The sequence below is a fragment of the Vanessa atalanta genome, chromosome 2 (assembly GCF_905147765.1).
Source record: "Vanessa atalanta chromosome 2, ilVanAtal1.2, whole genome shotgun sequence".
NCBI lineage: Eukaryota > Metazoa > Arthropoda > Insecta > Lepidoptera > Nymphalidae > Vanessa > Vanessa atalanta.
The window spans coordinates 3,016,749-3,035,869 of NC_061872.1; the positions used below are offsets into that span (position 1 = coordinate 3,016,749).

The 19,121-nt window shown below is 32.5% G+C and overlaps 1 protein-coding gene across 3 annotated transcripts in view; it reads right to left on the reverse strand.

Annotated features, from left to right (window-relative positions):
• LOC125075629 (FERM, ARHGEF and pleckstrin domain-containing protein 1-like) overlaps positions 1–19,121 on the reverse strand; it is a 52,192-nt gene that overhangs the window by 25,940 nt on the left and 7,131 nt on the right. For all 3 annotated transcript variants that reach the window (XR_007120222.1, XR_007120221.1, XM_047687337.1), the window contains exons 4-10: positions 10,913–11,017; positions 10,173–10,395; positions 3,647–3,770; positions 3,037–3,101; positions 2,172–2,350; positions 1,475–1,635; positions 857–931 (exon numbers count right to left, since the gene is read on the reverse strand). Coding sequence is in view for 1 of the 3 variants with exons in the window: in XM_047687337.1 (XP_047543293.1) it covers positions 857–931; positions 1,475–1,635; positions 2,172–2,350; positions 3,037–3,101; positions 3,647–3,770; positions 10,173–10,395; positions 10,913–11,017 (932 nt within the window). In the remaining 2 variants the exon portion in view is untranslated. The remainder of the gene's footprint in view (positions 1–856; positions 932–1,474; positions 1,636–2,171; positions 2,351–3,036; positions 3,102–3,646; positions 3,771–10,172; positions 10,396–10,912; positions 11,018–19,121) is intronic.

Below are 19,121 nucleotides of genomic sequence, written 5' to 3' on the forward strand. Positions count from 1 at the left end.
TGGTAGATTATAAAAAATATCTAAAAATCGAAAGCGTCACGACAGATTAACACGAGCGTGGCGCTGTATTGGAGACGGTGGTACCAATTTTTGGCAAATTTTGTGACGTAACACTGATTCTTACAAAGTTATCAAAGCGAAGACTCGGGTAACATCGAACGAGCGTACCATCCTCCGACCGATAGTCAGTGTCGTATAACGACTACACTTGATTCAAGTTTTGGAAGAAGCGAAAGTCTCAACGTATACAGCGCATGCTCGAGAATGCTAATCACCATTGATAATACAAAACCATTCGAAGCCTCCCACTACCCGGTACTAATTATTTGTTTAAGGGACTTCGAGTTACATGCAAATCTCGTTTGGTAAACCAACAATATACCGAGAGTCTTGTATAACGACCAAAAGCTTGTGTTTCCCAACCCATGCTGTCCACTTGCCCTTAATGTATATAATTACTTAGTCACATTCAACGTTCTGATTTGGCTCCAAAAAAATATTTAGTAACATTGACTTACTTAGTATTTAAGAATATTATCTATGCTTATATTAGCCAAACACTCATTTTTTTAAATAAATTATAATGCTTAAAAAAATCTTATCGTCAAAGGAATAAATCAAATCCAATTCAGACATTTGTATCGTTGTTTGAAATATATGGCGTGACTTTTTATTAGAAGACGAAACGTCAACGTACTAGGAGCTGTCTATCTACAGGCAATTACTGACTAAAATTAATCTACCAAAGCATATCTGCAAATAACTTTTCACTGAAGCTCGTTATTAGAGTCATGCAAGGAACCTTTCAAATAGTTAACAAACTAGGGACTGCTAAGGAAAAGCAACAAATACGTACCTTTGGAATGTCTGTCGCTTAACGTAGTTGTCTCTTACGAACTCAACAATCTGCTTCTGTGTTTTTCCACTATACCTATAAAATATTAAATAACGCATGTGAAATAATATCAAGAGCTCAGGCGGCCCGGACTTTGGACCGCTGAGATTTCCCGTGTTAAATTTATTTCGTTGTCGCCGGTGAAGGTAAACAACGTGCACGTGCGCGATGAAACTCTGCTATACAATTCGCCAGCTCGTCGTGTAACTTCCACTTAGGAGAGTGGGCATTCGTCAAGCCGAAGTGCGTGTATAGAATTTAACTATTATCACTTAAAAGCAAAGTAAATAAAAATGTAATTGCAGCTGGTTTGATGTACATTTATGAAAACATTAAAGATTTTTCTTATTGCTATTGTTACCGATTTAATAATTCCATTGTCGGATGAACACGCTTTATAAACCACGACAATTCGCTCACCTATTCTACTCACGCCTGAGTCCGTAGTAATTTTTTGAATAACAAAATAAATAAGCGAGTGCAATGCATTTATATTTCTTGAATTTTTTTTTTCTTATTAATTTTTAAGTTTAGATTTATATCAAGTTAATAATAATGACGTAAATCACACTTGGTTACCTGAAGGAAGACCCTCTAGACATAACTCTAGTCTTATGTCGGGGCAAGCGAGGTACGCTCGAGCAGCGAAAGAAGCCATGATTCTCGACACATTTTTTCCAAAAATTCTTGCATTCGTTACGACTTTCGAAGAAAAACTCCACAACATCGCGATAGTAACCCTGTTTAGACAAAAGTTACAAAAAAAATAAACACATACATAATTTCGTTGCGTATTTCGGCCGACAGGTTCGTTTTTTATCATACTAAGTTGATAGGACCAGAAAAACAAGTTTTCCATGTGCTAAATTCTTATTTATATTACATTTCGAAAACTTGCTGATGTTGGAAGAGATTATGATAAAAACCACCACTTCTAATATAATTAGTTCTAATGCAGCGGAATTATCTCTAAATCCTTCTACTTATCAAGAGAAAAAGCATTTGCCCGTTACGTTTGAGTGGAACATTTAAGTTCTGTTAGTTTTACTTATGGAAATCTTTAATTTACTTAGAGATGGACATTGGACACGTTAGAAGATTTGTATTTGTAGCAGCTTGCAGCATTATATTGGATTCGACAGCTGGTTTATTGGGAAGGAATTTGGCATATTTATTGCAAAGGATCTCCACTCTGTATTATTCCAATTATATGTTTATTGCTGACGCGGGCCCCGTTGCAAACGATATGAGGACTAAGTATGAGGCGAATACTTACATATCCCTCCGGATGTAGTTTGATAAGAAATCGTTTTCTCTTAAATGATATTTTCCTGATCTTGGCCCAGCTGAAGGTGTTGATCTTAGTGAAGTGTTGGAAAACTGCGATTCCCATGTGTGCAACTGCGAGGTTGAGCGGTACGCCCTCGTGATCCTTTGCTGCGTGTACTTTTATACCTATATGTTAAATTATAGGGTTCATATATAGAAATGGTTTTTTGATAACTTTGTTAGAGATTAATACCGTTTTGCTAAAATCAAGTACATCACTTTTTCTTGTGAAGAAAGGTTGATACCGATATAACAACTGGTCATGAGAGTTATACCACTTCTGCTAATAATAATTGCAAAAAATAACTGCGAATATCTTTTTTTTTATATAGTATTTCATCAATAGACCAACAAATACAATTTCTTATAAAATTGATAGAGATAATGTAATTTATTCATGTAACAGATTTTAATTAAAGATATTTTTTTTGAGTGAGACATAAATGCAATTTAAATACTTTTGCTGTCCATACATACAAACATTTTGTACCAATTAAAAAAAAACTGTTTTAACTGAATTAAAAAAATATGTTCCTTTTTCAACATCTCGAATTTTTAAATATCATTCATCGCCAGATTACGAAAACAATAGGTTGATTGACTTGAAATTGAACATAGTTTCTGTAGTAAAGAACGTACTTCTTTCACGACTTAGACGTCCACTAAAGACAATTATTGGAAATTTTAACTTAAAAAAAATGTTAACTTTTACGAATTTTACCCGTACGAACTCTGGACGACCACCTAGTTGAATTATAACATTGACATAGATGAAGTAATAACAGGTGTATAATGTGTATAGCTTTACATACCGTATAATTCGCATCTTCGCGCTGTTTCTAATAAATTCAAATCCGCCTCCGCAGGGCTTTGGCCGCTGCAACGAAATTTGCATACATTATCATAATGTAAAAGATGCATACAGAACAACAACCGAGCAAACAATCTATGAAACGACCTCGTTTCCTACATACTAACACCATTGCCTACTTCAACAAAACAAAAAACCACGATCGTCGTAAGATGTTTGATTATTTAGAAAATATGAATCCAGAATTCAAATTCGATTTAGATAATACAAAGATGTTACTCAACTATATATTTAACTGAGACATAGAGTTCAGGACATTGCAAGTTAAGATAAATACATTAAAATATAATAATAAGTTATAGTATAATAGTTTATTTATTAAGATCAAATTTAATTATGAAACATTAACAATGCATTTTTAATCAAGTATACTAAATACTCTTAATAATCTTATAATTTAAATAATTGTTTTTAATATTGAAAATCAATAATAAATCAGTGGGACTATTAATAATAATAGATGTATGCAGATGTTTTAATAAGGTAAATTATAATTTGTGTATATGAATTCCGTCCTCAGCTTACAGCTTATACGAATTAGTTTGGCTCACATATGTTTCTTGTGGTTCTCCATTATCCGCCTCTCGGATTCTGAATCTTGCCCGGGAAAGAACTTGTAGCCGCTGAGGTATGTGTGGTCCGGGTAGTCTTCCGGTACGAAGTCTCCACACTCGGCTGCAACGTAGATTAACAAAGCATTCAATATCAGCCAAATTATCAACCTATAAATGTTATACTACTGGGTTTAGACCTACTATCCTAATATAAAAAAATATATATCCCGCTGAGTTTCTTTCGCCGGTTCTTCTCAGGTCCGAGGTATTCATTTCCGAACCGGTGGTAGATTTTTGACTATCAATAAGTAGGTGTAACTTCACTTCACTATTGAATAAAGAATTTTTACTTTGACTTTGATCCGTTTGAGAAAAAGGCTAGACTAATAAAGTAATAGGAGTTCGACAACGATGCTCCAATGCCGATTAGTGGATTAAAATAAAAAATATAATGAAAAAATATTTTAGTAAATAAAGATAGTATCAACAACGGCACAAGCATGCGTTTCAATTAATGTTATTAAAAAAAAAACGAATAAATAAGAATTTTCAAAATACTTTTATATATTTGAGATTGAAACTTTTGCGCTAATACTTAAATGATGGATGTCATTAATACTTAAAGATGTGGATTTGGATGTCACAACTATATTTTGATTTTTTTAAACTTGTAATCTAATATATAATAAATATAATTCTTGTGTACATAAATAATTTTAATGATAACAAGTAATTTTGCGTTGAATTACATTTTCCTTCTATTGATCTTACATTTTCCGCGATATTTATCATATTTCTCAAAATGTACTTCATAATTCGTCACACCTAGTATCATAAGTTAAACAGGAAAAAACAGAAGTGAATTTAATAAAATATAACACGACTTGAGCGCGTGGCGAATATATGTCACACAGTTTTCCAAATCAAGTAACGCTCTTTGACGTAACAACGTTACGATAGCTCCATGAGAATGAAACCGCCTTCTTCATCATACTAAAAATTGTAAGCAATTACATAGTTAGACTGCGTTTCGTTCCCTGACTATTCTGAGGGCAGGATATTTTCATCATGGAAAATTAAAAAAAAATGTGTTCATTTCCATGTCGCAATAGATACGGCACGCAAAAAAATCTCATTTAACCGATTTAAAAAAAGCAGATTTTTAATTTGAATATTTATATTTTTTCATATATATTCGGATATAACTTCGGCATTGTCAGTCGGGGTTGCAACCTTTTTTGCGAATTATTCCGAAATGGTCCCATTTAAATTTTCGTTAAATTGTGCTGGTGAGCTTGTGGCTGCAAATCAACCGGGATTGCTGGCACATTATTGCTAAATTAATTTTATTTAATACATTTATTAAAATATATATATATTAATCGCATGGCAATTAATTCTATTTTACAATATTGAAATATAAGATAATTTCGGAAGCCAAATAATTAACAAATTTAAATTACTTCGAAAAGGACCTAATGAATAATTTTCCCATGAGTGTGAAATGAAGTAAACATTTGCATAATTGATGACCAACTCCGAAGGTCGGTCTCGGTCATTGTGTTCGTAACTAATGTATGACGCGTCACTGTCTCGTCTTTGTCATTTGAAATTAATTTAAATACGACCTCCTGTACTAGTAATTTCGATTCGCATGGTTTTGTGGGTTCCAACCCAGTTAAACATCACTGAATTTTAATAACATTAATATGTGTTTATTTCGTGTTGCAAAACTGCAAGAAATTCTACCAGATATGAATTCACCAACTGTCTTCGGAGCAACACAGTAGAATAAGCTCGAAACTCTTTGAATACAAAATCTATTGACTTTTACTGATATTATTGTCTTTACTGTATTGGCATGAGCTACATATAAGGACAAAGAAAACTTTCAAAGATTGACGTTCGCTCTCTTTATTGATATAATAGAAAGTAGCCTTAGAATAGAATCATACGATCAACGAATATCTCATTTAACGTTATAGTTTTATTACATTTATAATATTCATGTAACTCTGCTTGTTTTAATTTATGTATCAGTTTTATCAAAATATTTTCATCTACAGTAATAAATGAGAAAACATATTTTAGATCTAACTGACAAAATATACTAAACCAATATAATTAAAACTTGTATGAAAACATGCAGCACGTTTCGGAGAAGTTTTACTTATTATAATATGAGTACCTCTTCTGCGGAGTATCGCCCGCTTGAATTTCATGTTCTCGTAAGTACAGAAACAATTGCATAACAATAGCATGTACATATTATCAAGTTATTTGTGCCTTAACGTCCTCTCTTTAATTAATATTCTTGCGATATAATTTCGACGAATGTTTCTTTTTTTAACAAATAGAAACAAAAGAAGGAAGCTCTTGTATAATTGACTCAAAATTTGTAACATCCGTTTAATTTAACTAATTGTTAGATTTTTTTTTTATTTCGCATTTCAGTTCCATTTTCGTTTTTCATATGAACATTTTTATCTTGAACAATAATAAAAAAAATTAACATTTTTAAAATCCGTATGCATATATAATTAATTCGTCGCAAATAAACTTCATATACCGTGCCATTATTTGAGCAAAGGATTTAAGAAACTCGGGAAATAATCAATACCAATGAGGCGCTACTTTCAATGTTTATTTAATTCTGATGAACTTTATATATATGTAATTTGACAGTATCACCAGTGTTACTGACACTGCAAAGCAATAAAAAAAGTACACACGTATAAATACAAAACATTCATTTGTTCTGAACCTTGCCTTAGACTTTAAAAATCGTAATTTACGAAAACCAATCAGGTCTGGAATTCAGATCGAGGTATAATTGTTATTTACTCTGAGGTAATCGCTTGCGAGATCGCAATTCGGATTCAAAAATCGTACGTAATGAAAATCCTCAAGCATTATTAGAGTTTTATTTGACTTGGTTTATTTTGTTCTTATGTTATTTAATGTGAGCTAAGTAAATCAAAAATGGCGTCTAAAAGAAGTCGGCAAAGTCTATTTTAGAAGTATAGTAATTAAAGTGGATATAAACAGTTAAGCTGAATCGTGTTACAAATAACGATATAATAATAATGAACTATTAATAGTGGATAAAATAACAGAACGATTAACAGTTTGCACGCTGTAAATGCCATTAAATAAAAAAAACAATTCAATGAATTTACTTTATATTGAATACTGGTCTCAAGATATTTTCACAAGAAAACTATAGTGGGAAAATCTATAGCCATACAAACTGCCAGCGCATTGTCATTATCAAATGACGTAAGCTCAAATACAAACAACAATTTATAACATGTATCTCATAAAATGAGTTTAAAAGAAATCATCAATGTAATAAAAATATTATACTTAAATGTACATGTGAAATAAATAACATTACATTGTATGATAAAATATCGAGGGAAAAAAATAACTAAAAAAATCAATTTTACTTAATATTAATTGCATAAATATTATTTATTTAATGTAATTCAATGTGTCTGATTCATAGAAATGAATAGCCTAATCCTATTATATGGTTACGCGGCGTATAATGTCAGTCTAAAAGCGTTATAATTCAAGGCACTATAAAAAACTCTTTTAAATCGTAATTTTACTAAATAGATCTTTTATAAATCTTCTGTACGTTTGTAGGTAACTAAAATCCTCCGAAACGGTTGCTCTGATTTTGGTACAATTTTAGTGTGTGAGTTAGGTTCATCCAACTTGGCCTAGACCAATGGGCGTCATGTAATTCTGACCCGATGGGTCAGGGTCCTATGGACCCAGTGGTAAGTGGTAATTTTAGTGTTTATTTGACACTGTGTGGTTTAGATTGGACTCGATAGGTGGCGCTGCAATCGAGAAATTTTATTTCACTCGAACAAAGTCGGTACGGGCAGCTCGTTATATACAATATAACAACTTCGAAGCATTTAATATACATTTTAATTATAATTTTATACTCCGTTACAGACTGTTCTTTAAAAATTAACACAATGACTATATATCATTTATTAACAGTCGACGTTTTACTAATTAGTATTTCGATAGTTGGACGTTTTGATATGAAGGCAACTTTTCAGTAAGCCGTATTGCTGAACAGACATTTTGGGTAGCTTTTGCTACTGAGACTTATTGATCATAAGCGCCTTTAATAACGATTGACTCGATATGATACATACTACTATATATACAACATAAAACATTTAAATTTATTTCCATCTATCTTGGAGTGCTAAAAATAACGACGCTTGAAACTGGTGAATTGGATGACGTTAAAGATCAAGAAAAGTGTAACGCTTTCGTTAAAATCAATATTTCACAAAGTTCTTAGAGCGCCTCCACAAAAACGAAATGATGGTTGCTTCCTAATTTCAAGTCTCTACGTCTTTCAGATGTGACATTTAGTTCCGTTTTTACGTTTTCTGAGTACACATTATAACGTTGTCAGATTACCAAAAGTAATAACTATATAACAAGAAATCTCCACTAACAGATCGTAACATATAATCACACGCCCCCAACCTAAGCATTACATTCATAACTAGCATTTAATAATGCCTACGCATCCCGTTTACATACATACGAAACTTTACTCCGAGTGCAGACAATAAATCCCTAGCGAATTCTTCGCGTAGTCGGAGCTTTCATAAACTTTTTCTAGGACATCCATTCATAGCATACCGCGTATTATTATATACATTGTATTAAACCCTATCTACCCCCAGGTAACGTAGTAGCTATCGTTCGTTTAACAATTAAGAACTACGTTTTTATTCAAAAGATACAAACATCAAGAATTAAAAAAAAAAAACACAGACTTTAAAATAACTTACCAATTTGAAAAAATAGATTGTAATGATAATGTACTGCATAACATTATTACGCGTGGGCAAAGGTCTAAAAATCAAAATACTCTTTATTCAAGTATAGTTGTTCATAAACCAATATTGAATCGTCATGTTACAGTTTTGAATTAAATGTAAAGCAACCACGGTTCACAGTTCGGAAAGTAGATACCGAGAAGAATCAGCAAGAAACTCAGTAGCTACTCTTTTCCACAATTGCAGAAAAATTGCCAAGTATGATATTAAAGTACAATTAAGCTTATATTCACGCTTTTATTAATTATATAATTAATTAATTTATTGAGTAATATACCTTATTTGTCAATGTATTTTTGACATGAGCTTTAAATGTTTTAATAGGTCAAGGTAAAATTAATCCTGGAATCTTATAGAAACGAGTACCATGCCCCAGTAAATATATATTAACTTTTGCGAATTCGAAAACTGGTGGTATTACTGTACATCTAACTGAAATCAACTTGAAGGGTAGAATTTGTCAGTAATAAAGTACGAAATCTAATCACTATTCACTTCGTACTGATTGTGAACGCACATAGTAATACCAACCTTACATGACCTTACATTGAGTTGTTGTTGACATTAAACTGAAATACTCTAATCTGCAGTCACATTCGATTTAAAAAATTAAATATATTTAAATAAAGAATAGTTGCTTGAATAAGGTTATATAATCCGAAGGATCGTACAGTCGACTGAATCAAGTGCAAAAATAATAACTGTCAGAATTGGTTGTTAATACATATCCGAATACGAACGAAGATATAGTACAGTATACATAAACCCTTCCATTTTTTTCAGATGGTCAAGAAAAGTAAGATCTGAATTATAGTATAAATAATGGTGTTTATTACGAATATAACTAATTTAGTTTCGTTATTCTACAGAATATCTGTATGTAATAATGTTGCCACGTTACGTATCTATAGTTATAGAATATAATATACATTGTTGGGAATAAAATTTGGCAACTGGTCCGTAGCATTTTGTCGCAAGTGCTTTTATTATACAAGATTTTTCTTTTGAAGTTAAATGATTTGTAGTTTATCTTTTGTTTTATTATTTAGTTTTTGGAACGATGTTCTTTTAACCAGCTTACAGTAGAGTGAATTGGCAGAAATCGTCATTTAATGAAAAAGCGTTATGCCCCTCCAGACAACCTTTCCCTCTCTTTTCTATTCTCTCTATCTCTTTCTTTTATATACGGTTTTTATTAACTTAATTTCTTTATTGTATTCCTTGTCATTTAATTATTCTTCAGCGTTGTTAATTTATATCGGTGTGTATATTATTATTTAATGTATTATGTATAATAAAATGTATTATGTGAAGCAACTTCGTCCCAGGTTGACAACGACCAATGACACCTCTCGTTTTTTTCTTAACACATTTTATGTATATTTTTTATTTGTTTTTTTTTTTAATGTTACGCTAACTGTGTAGTAAAGCTTGTATGTCGTTAAACACAAAAAACAAACCTTTTGTTTCATTTAAGCACATCAATTCAACCCAAAAGTAAAATCACTCCAAAACAGAGAAATAGTTCCTGTTAAGTCATGATTATTGCAGTTTTCGCAACAACCAAACACCAATAAACGGGATAAGAACAAATACCATTTCATAACTAAAAAATAAAAAGTAAAAGTAAAATTTCTTACCTTGTACGATGTAGCTGGCCATCAACGCTGCTGTGTTTTCGTTGCATTGTATACAACCCTGTGCGAGGTCTCGTTTCACTTGCAAACAGAAGAGATACCGTGTGAATTCCTCTTCGAGTCTCGCAGGATCCGGTGTGTAGAACTTAACGCAAAACCTTAACGTTGGCTCCAACATCGATAGACCAACTTGGCGGCACATTGGCTTTTCGACGTCCAACCAGTACTATAAGACAAAAAATATATATTTCAGCAGTTTTTAAAACGACCTACCAATATTCCTAATTTTCCTATCAACTACTGAAAAAAAACCAGCCCAAGATATCATGATCAAGATCTTTACAACGCCACGAAAACCGGTACATTGTAACTGTACTGTAAGCTCGATTGTTAAGAGAAAACAATCTGACTAGCGAATGGTTTATTCAATAGGTAGCCTCCGTCAATAAGCATTAAAATTTTAAGAGGCATTAGACATTCCGCTCCAAACGTTAGGTAATCTAAGTTACGTCTCTTGTGTCAGTTGATATAATGGCCAATTCACAGTTAACTTCTAAATATACAAAAATATAGATGTATATTTGAAATTAAATGAACAAATAATTTGAACCTCCAATATTCTCGACTAAATCACAACATCAGACATGAAATCCATGTCATAAAATCGGTACCAATGAAGAACAAGAGACATAAATAATATTTAATAAACATTACTAAACCTTTTTGAACTATAAATGTGTTACCTTAGTTCCGTTCGCATCTTGATACTCGAGTCCGAAATAATCTGCTTCTAGGAGGTGCAGCTGTCGACAGACTTGATCAAACAATACTCGTCCAAGTGCTTTTGACTGCAACAAAAGAATTAAAATTATTTTAGAGGTACAATATATAATTAAGTTTGTAAGTTAAGTAAGATTATACGGTGCCTTTACTCAAAAATAGTAAACCAAAAAATAATAACTTAATATTTTAAATCTAGTACAAAGATTTATCGAAAGGGTTAACGTTATAGGATATTGTCCTCCTAAACGATTCGGCCTCTGAGGTCAACCTCCAGACACCAAGGTACTGATAATTTCTGGACATAAAAACCAAATTTTATTGCACTGACCTGCGGTCTGATCTCGAGATCTACTTATAAGCTAGCTTCTACCAACGAAACAATAAATGGAATATGTAACTAAGTACATATGTCCAAATATAGGTTCTTCGATATTTTGAGTAGTTATTATAGTTTAGATATATAAAAAGCAGGTTATTTGTTTTCCAACTTTGACGTCTCAACGCCGAAACATAATATCATCTTGTCACGTTGATATTTTGAGGCACGACACGAAAATACATTATATCCTTATAGAAAAAATATTACGAAGGAACAATGTAAATATTATCTTATTATTCCGAGAACGCTATAATACGGCGAGGAATATAAGATTTTAGTCAACGAATCAGATCAAAATTTTACTACAGCGCAGTACATTTCTACTAGATTTGGAGGGATTTCGAACATTTTTCTGAAATAAACTGTAACCTCATTTGTATCCTTTAAAAAGTAAAAATCTTGTAAATATTTAACGGGAGAGCGTTAAAACTAATTACATAATATAACGTTAATTTAAAATAGGAACGTATAAATAATTGAATTTTCATTTGAAATTCTGACACATGTGTAACCACCAATAGTTGGGTACTGGGGTTGGTGGACTGTGATAGAATAATAAAACATTCACTAGGCTATTCCAATCACAGGAGGAGCAAAGGCAAATAAACAAGTTTGGCATTGAAAGTGTATGATTAATCGATTTCTTGAATAATCTTTAGTATTCATTATGAATTCGTAAAAATATTACGTTTTTAATGTCGGCGAAATTGTTATAGAAACTTTTAATTAAATTATAGAGGATATAAGTAGTTATGTTGAATATATATTAATGATATATCATTTATTAAAAATGAAGATATATTAACTGTTTTATTGAATACATTACTAAAGGCCCGCGACTCCGTTCGCGTGACTTTAAGCCTCAAAAGTAAGAGTATTATATTATGGTTGATCAATAAATATTTAGATGTATTTTTTTTTATTGACATAACTTTTTTATTTGTAAACCAATTTTCATAAAAAAGCCTATATGTTACCCCGACTTAACTACAGTACATAAGTGAAAACCGCATCCAAATCGGTAAAGCCGTCTTCGAGATTAGCGGTAACAAACGAACAGATAAACAGAAAAAATTATAAAAATCATATTTTTGTGATATATTGCTTTAATAAATGGGTATTTATTAACTACTCTCTTTCTTCTACTGTCTTTTTATGTTTATACCTTCTATTGGAATAGGGTCTAGGGAGGAGGTTGTTCCCCAACCGTGTTATATTTATGGGGTTGTCACTTTTAAAAAATGCAAATCATAATTTAACTTCAAGATCGACTGTGATGTTACGAGATTTGTAGATACAGTTACGGCATAAAGTATTACATCGTGTCGACAGCTGCTGTACCCGATATTGATTTCCGAAGGAATTTTGCATATAAATTGTAAAGTGACAGGTGAGGACTACTTTTGATAAGGTGCCGATCAAAGCGTATTTTTTGCGTCCTCCTTAATGTAATATAATAAGGATACTTTGATATCACTCAAATCGATCGGTTTTCGAATAAGAAATGATATCATATCAATACACAAGTATTATTTTCTTAATCGTATATAGATTTAATTAATTTATTCAGCTGTTATCATTTATATTATATACACGTTTACAAGCCCCGTGAATTTGACTAAAGTTAAAATTAACAATAAAATTATGATGTTGACTTAATCCTTGTTTAATCCTAATCTTAATTCAATCACGTTCAAGTTAAATTCGCTCAACCACCTGTAGGCAAACGATCTCCAACTTAACTCATCGTCACTGATAGATCTCACCGATACAATTACAATTCGTCAGACCTAGTTTAAGCATTTCAAATTGGTGAGAAAATTACCAACTGACTGTTAATCCATCTCAAATACCGATTATTAATAATTAAAATTGGAAGCCACAAACTAATTTACAAAATTGATTGGGAAATTTAACAATCTAAACTCGATATCGATATGAATGTTAATATTTAATCAAATAGATTTCTAAATATTAAATTTAAATTCCATTCAGAATTACCCTTTTTACAATTTTTTTTTTTTATTATATAAATTGTGTACAGACATAAAAGGGGATTAATGTTTGAATCATTTACAAGAACTCGAGTATACTGTTAAATGGCTAAAGAAGAAAGAGTTACAATTCGATCAAATGGCAACTGTTTTGAATGAATACTGTAAAAATATGTATAAATTATATAATGTATTTTTTTATGAAAGTTATTTTTATTTTTTTAGATAGGCGGACGGGAAAACGGTCCCGGTGATGGTAAGTGTAATGTTTATGGGCAATGGTGACCACCATTGCCCATAAACATTGGCACCGTAAGAAATTTTAATTATTCCTTCCATCTCCAATGCGCCACTAGGTTAGGAACTAAGTTATTATGTCCGTTGTGCCTAGTTACACTGGCTCATTCTCTCTTCAATCCCGGAACAGAACAACACAAAGTATTGTCATTTGGCAGTAGAATATATAAGTGGGTGGTACCTACCCATATGGACTTGCACAGAGCCCTTGATAGCACTAAGTCTACAACACTAAAAATGGATGCAAAAAATCAGCTTCATTAATTTGAAATTTATTTGCAAGGTACATTTTTCACACACACAAGGTGAAAATTAAACAAAAGCTTTAAATTATAGTTCAAACTTAATTTATATTTACAACAAAAACATTTGAGACTATAATTAAACATCATGTTCCTTTGACGATAGCGCTCTGTATACCGCTCTAGTTGATAAATCGTTATCCTTTGGGTCAACGTAACATGATGCTTGTACGTTTACTGCAGGATTGGAATTTCTTATAAATTTCAGTGCTTCATTGAATCTTAGGCTTACCTAGGAACAATATTTTAGAAAAATCTATACTAATACTATAAATGCGAAAGTAACTCTGTCTATCTGTTTATCTGTTACTCTTTCACGACGAAATCATTGAATCGAATTTGAAAGTTGTAATTAAGCAAACTTGAAGAAGGAAAATAGGCTTACTTTGTATTTTACCTGACGACTCGCGACTGACGAATAACCCCTAAAACGCCAACGGTATCACTGGCGACTACTGGTATTATAAAAGTACATAGGCATTTAAGACTTTTGTAAGTTATAGATTATAATTTTTTTTACAAATATATTTTATTACGAAAAGATTTTTCATATTCATTTGCGGAGATTCTTTTTATTTTTAGATCAGAAAGAACACAAGAAGGCACACTTATGAGTTATCTGATAGTAAGTCTTACCCCGCCAAACGCGGGAAATCTAAGATGTAATGCCAGTAATTACACTGTCCACTCAAAATTTAAACGTAAACATAACAATAAAAAGTGACGCTGTTTGGCGAAACCCTAGAACAAATTACAATAATAAAAATGATAAGAATTCGTCGCGGTCATTTCGCTTCGCTTATATACTTAACGGGCTAACGGCCACACTTCGCAACTATGCAAAATAAATAAAAAATAATATAATAATAAAGTTTACATTTGCACGGCAGCGAGTGCTGAGTTAGCTTTATTGTTTTTCTTTTTATTGTGCGCCAGTGACGCGTTCGCTTTTCTATTACCATCGCTGTTATATTTTTCCTTTGAGTCGAGCAAGCATTTCACTTTGAAACTTGACCCTTGTACATCCAACCCTATCTCTTGTTTTTATACAGCAATGCTAGATTTTATAATCATATTCATACTATTTTCAGACCGCGTCTTCGCCCCCGTGTGAGGGGTGATCAAGTAATACTTACGTCTTATTCTGTACCCTAAAATTGTCTATACATAATTTAATGATGATCAGTTGAGAAGTTAAGACTTAAAGCGTAACAAACGAACATACTTTCCAATATTAGTTAATACCTATATACAATAAATTAAATCAAATCAACGACGTCACGTCTTAAATCTATAACATACATAACTCTCAGACTCATTCTCAACTTGCAAAACGATAATGAAAATACCAATTTATTCAAACTTCAGTCAAACATCCGAGTCGATTAGCACGTGAGGTATTTAATCGAATAATTTCCGCTCAGAATCGATTACGCGTCCTCGACCTAACCTGTCGCTACAATATTAACAGTGCATTCGTATCGATAACGAGCGACCAAACAGCCGACGGAGCGTACACGAGGGGACGAGTCGTATAAATAAAGTCGTTAAAAGTAAATTGGTAGATACACTTATATTTATGATGCATGTCTTCGTGTATCCTCTGTTGATTTGTTAAGTGGTATATTTTGAAATGTTCTTGACCAATTGTATTGACCGGATTGATCTCTAGCTTCTAGTCATTTTATAAAAATCGTTATGCGAATTGCCACGAAAAAATGTGAACAGATATCAAAATCATGTAAACTTGATTGTGCCAGCCCGTCTGAATATGAACCTCACACTCATCATACATTTTACCGCCAATTCAACTTGGTATTGTTGTATTCAGGTTTGAACTTTGAAGGGTGAGTAAGCCAGTGCAGTTACAGGCATAATGGACATAACATCTTAGCTACTGAGGTTGGTGGCGCATTCGCAACGTACGAAATGGTTAATATTTCTTACGCCGCTAAGGTCTATGAGCAGTGTTGACCATTTACTAGACAAAATGTTTGTGTATGTATGTAACATGATATTATATATAATATGTTGCTCATTATGTTCAAACCAGTACAGGTTACATTACCTGTAATTGTTACTTTTAGGATTCCGCAAGACCATAAAACCTTAAGATGTTCTATTGCAAAAATTATTCGTGTCACGCTATAAACATTACAAGGATAAGAAATATACAGGTCAAATATATATATACTTAAGACGAATTAGCCGCTGAATAACGACGTTAAAAACTAAAAAAAAACACATATTTTTTGCAAATTAAGACTCATGACCAAGTAAAGTTAAGCAATTAGGGCGACCCGCTTTATTTTAACCCCCGGTTATTTACGACGAGGCTTCTCTTTGACGTCAAAAAGGTGACACCCCGCAAGGCGCACTACTCCTTTAAATAGATTTTATCGCTTGCACTTTACAGCCCCAGCTCTGGGAAAAAATATAATCGAGATAACAAACGGTATATAGACGGTTTTTTATCTATACATGATTATTTATAAACAGGCTGGAGAGTGGTCAGACGAAGTTAGATGAAAAGTACGAGAGAAGCTATGAATTTTTCGCCTGTTATCTTCTCAAGCTTGAATATTTATGTCTAGATAGAGTGACGCATTACAAATGAACTAAAACGAACGGGTGAAATTTATCTTAATGTGCGTAAAAGCGTTGGCCACGTTTTTTTCGAAGTGTTTTCAGCTTTGGCAGTAGACTTATAAATAATTTAAGTTCTCAGGCCATAGACGATACAGGATGACATTTAATACTATTAGGTTACTTTACTTCCAACGCAAACAAAAATATCACAATAAATTGAAAATGCGAACAGTAATAAAAGAAGTGTTATGAGATAATATTGGATTGGATAATATTGAAAGAAAACCTAAAAGAAGTTTTCAAAAATATGACGGTTCAAAATCGTCGGCAAAGTTGACCGAATGGCGTAACAGAAGGGGCACAATGGAGCCATCGAGGCAATCAAAACTGCCGGCTAAGCCTTTTTCTTGATAACTTCTGGCGAACCGCCAGCTGCGCCTGATAAGGGTTGATGCAGACGCAACGTTCTCTCTAATAGCTCACTCGATCAATTATGAGGCTTTCTAAAAGTTATACGGATAAGATATAATTTCACTCTAGCACAATCTTCAAATTGTTACGAATGGATCAATTCTTACTTTATTGTGTGTTCGAAATTGTATTACTCAAATCGAAATTTATTAATAATGGTATCAAGATGTCGGATAAACGTCGTTGTATGATCACCCTAAAGGTCAATGATACGGTATCAAGCAGCCGTTATCCAATTCAGAAACTTGAGAGCGCCATTCTGCGAGGGAGTACGTTAGCTAAGATTTATTGACTGTTACAAAGCGAATCTTATGTAATAGTATGAGACTTTAATACATTACTTTGAGCTCGTTGGTTATCGCTATGGACTTTTGTTGATTTCATGTGATTAACCTACATTAAAATAATAAATAAACTACTACGGGTACTACTATTAGCAAAACTTACGACCCCTTTACTGTTTTTCTAGAAATAGGATAACTATTCGTTGTTTCACTATCGCCAAACTTCTAAATTCTTCAACTGCATTGCGGAATAAGCATTTATCCATAAACTTGTACATAGCAAAAAGAGTAGGGCTACATATCTATCACTTACTAGAAACCTATCTGGCGCGCTCCAGCAATTTGGTCTTACTGGAACATTGTACTCGACATAATCCTGCGTGACCCAAAAATACATTTTTGCTTCGCAAATGGAACCTTAGTAAACTCTTTTATATTTGATCTTATTTTAGGATATCACATGGAGTCGAAATTGATTACTACAGAGTTGATGTTAGAATTCAATAAACGTTCTACCCACAAACTTCTTATAAATAAAAACGAATGTTTCATACGATCGTTATGAAGGTTTGGTAAGTTCTTTTAGGTACACGTGTGAATGTTCTTGGCCCAAAGATACCAAGTTTATTTAATCTGTGAACCTTATTCTATCCGCACGAAGCTGCGGGATGCTAGTAGTGTATATAATGATGTATTCTAATTTTACTGTCAAATAACAGACGTAAGTTCTGTCGTTGTAATGTTCTGTGCACTGTGCAAATGAAACGAAAACATAAAACATTTTGAATGCACATCCTTGTTTACTTTGTTCGCACATAAGCGGACTTCCGAATCCGTTCCAGGCTAACGATGGCCGACAATATAAACCAGGTTGAATATTAAATAGAAGTTACGACACGCCTTGGCATTGTTTCCATGCAATTATAACGAGAAAAACGTTTAAGTGTTTTAAAATTTTAAATTGATCGTTATCACTCCAAATTGTTTGATGATATTCATACTATTTAATATGAGATAATATTTTGTAAAAATAACTTATGGAAACATTGTGTTTGTAAGCAGTATTAGTGCCAACAATGCTATTGTTAAAATTAGTCCAATTGATATGGGACATAAGTTTTAGATGTATTTTAGATTTGTAGATTGAAAATAACGTCTTTAGTTATTTTTAAGAAATAAAGTAATTGACATAAAAAAAGACAATTTTTTTTATGTCAATTCAAAAAAAGAGCTCTACTTCGTAATCTTACACGGACAATATTAATCAAATAAGTCGCTTCTTGACTTCTTGCTCAAATAACTTCGAGCTATTTCAAATTTCTTTTATCAAAAGCTGTTATGTAACTGTCAGAATTTTGAAGGGGTAATGTTCGGGAAGACGTGAAATCGTTTGTTTAAAGATAAAGCTGTAACGGCGCCTATGACATCACTCAAGTGTTTACTTTACCGTCGCCCACAACCTTACAAGATACAACCACAACGCGATAAGGATTCGTCGGCTTTATCTATTATTATAAAATCATTTTCCCTGACTGACATTAACGCACAGCTAAAACTACTAAGTCTAAAAAGATTTAATTTAGAGTTCAGTAGAGTACAGTTCATTTTATGAGAATATGATTTTGAAAATATCAACTTTAAAGTGGGGGGGGGAAATGAGATATGTGACTTTGTATGAACTTCACCTACGGGTAAAGTACTTTTTACGGGTGTACGCGTCCGTAAAAAATATAAATTCAACTTATGTATGATTATGGTTTCGATTTAAATCTACAATGTATAACTACAACAACTACAATACTTACTGTATTAGTTACCGGTCCTGCCCTTATACGGTTACAATAAGTGTATAT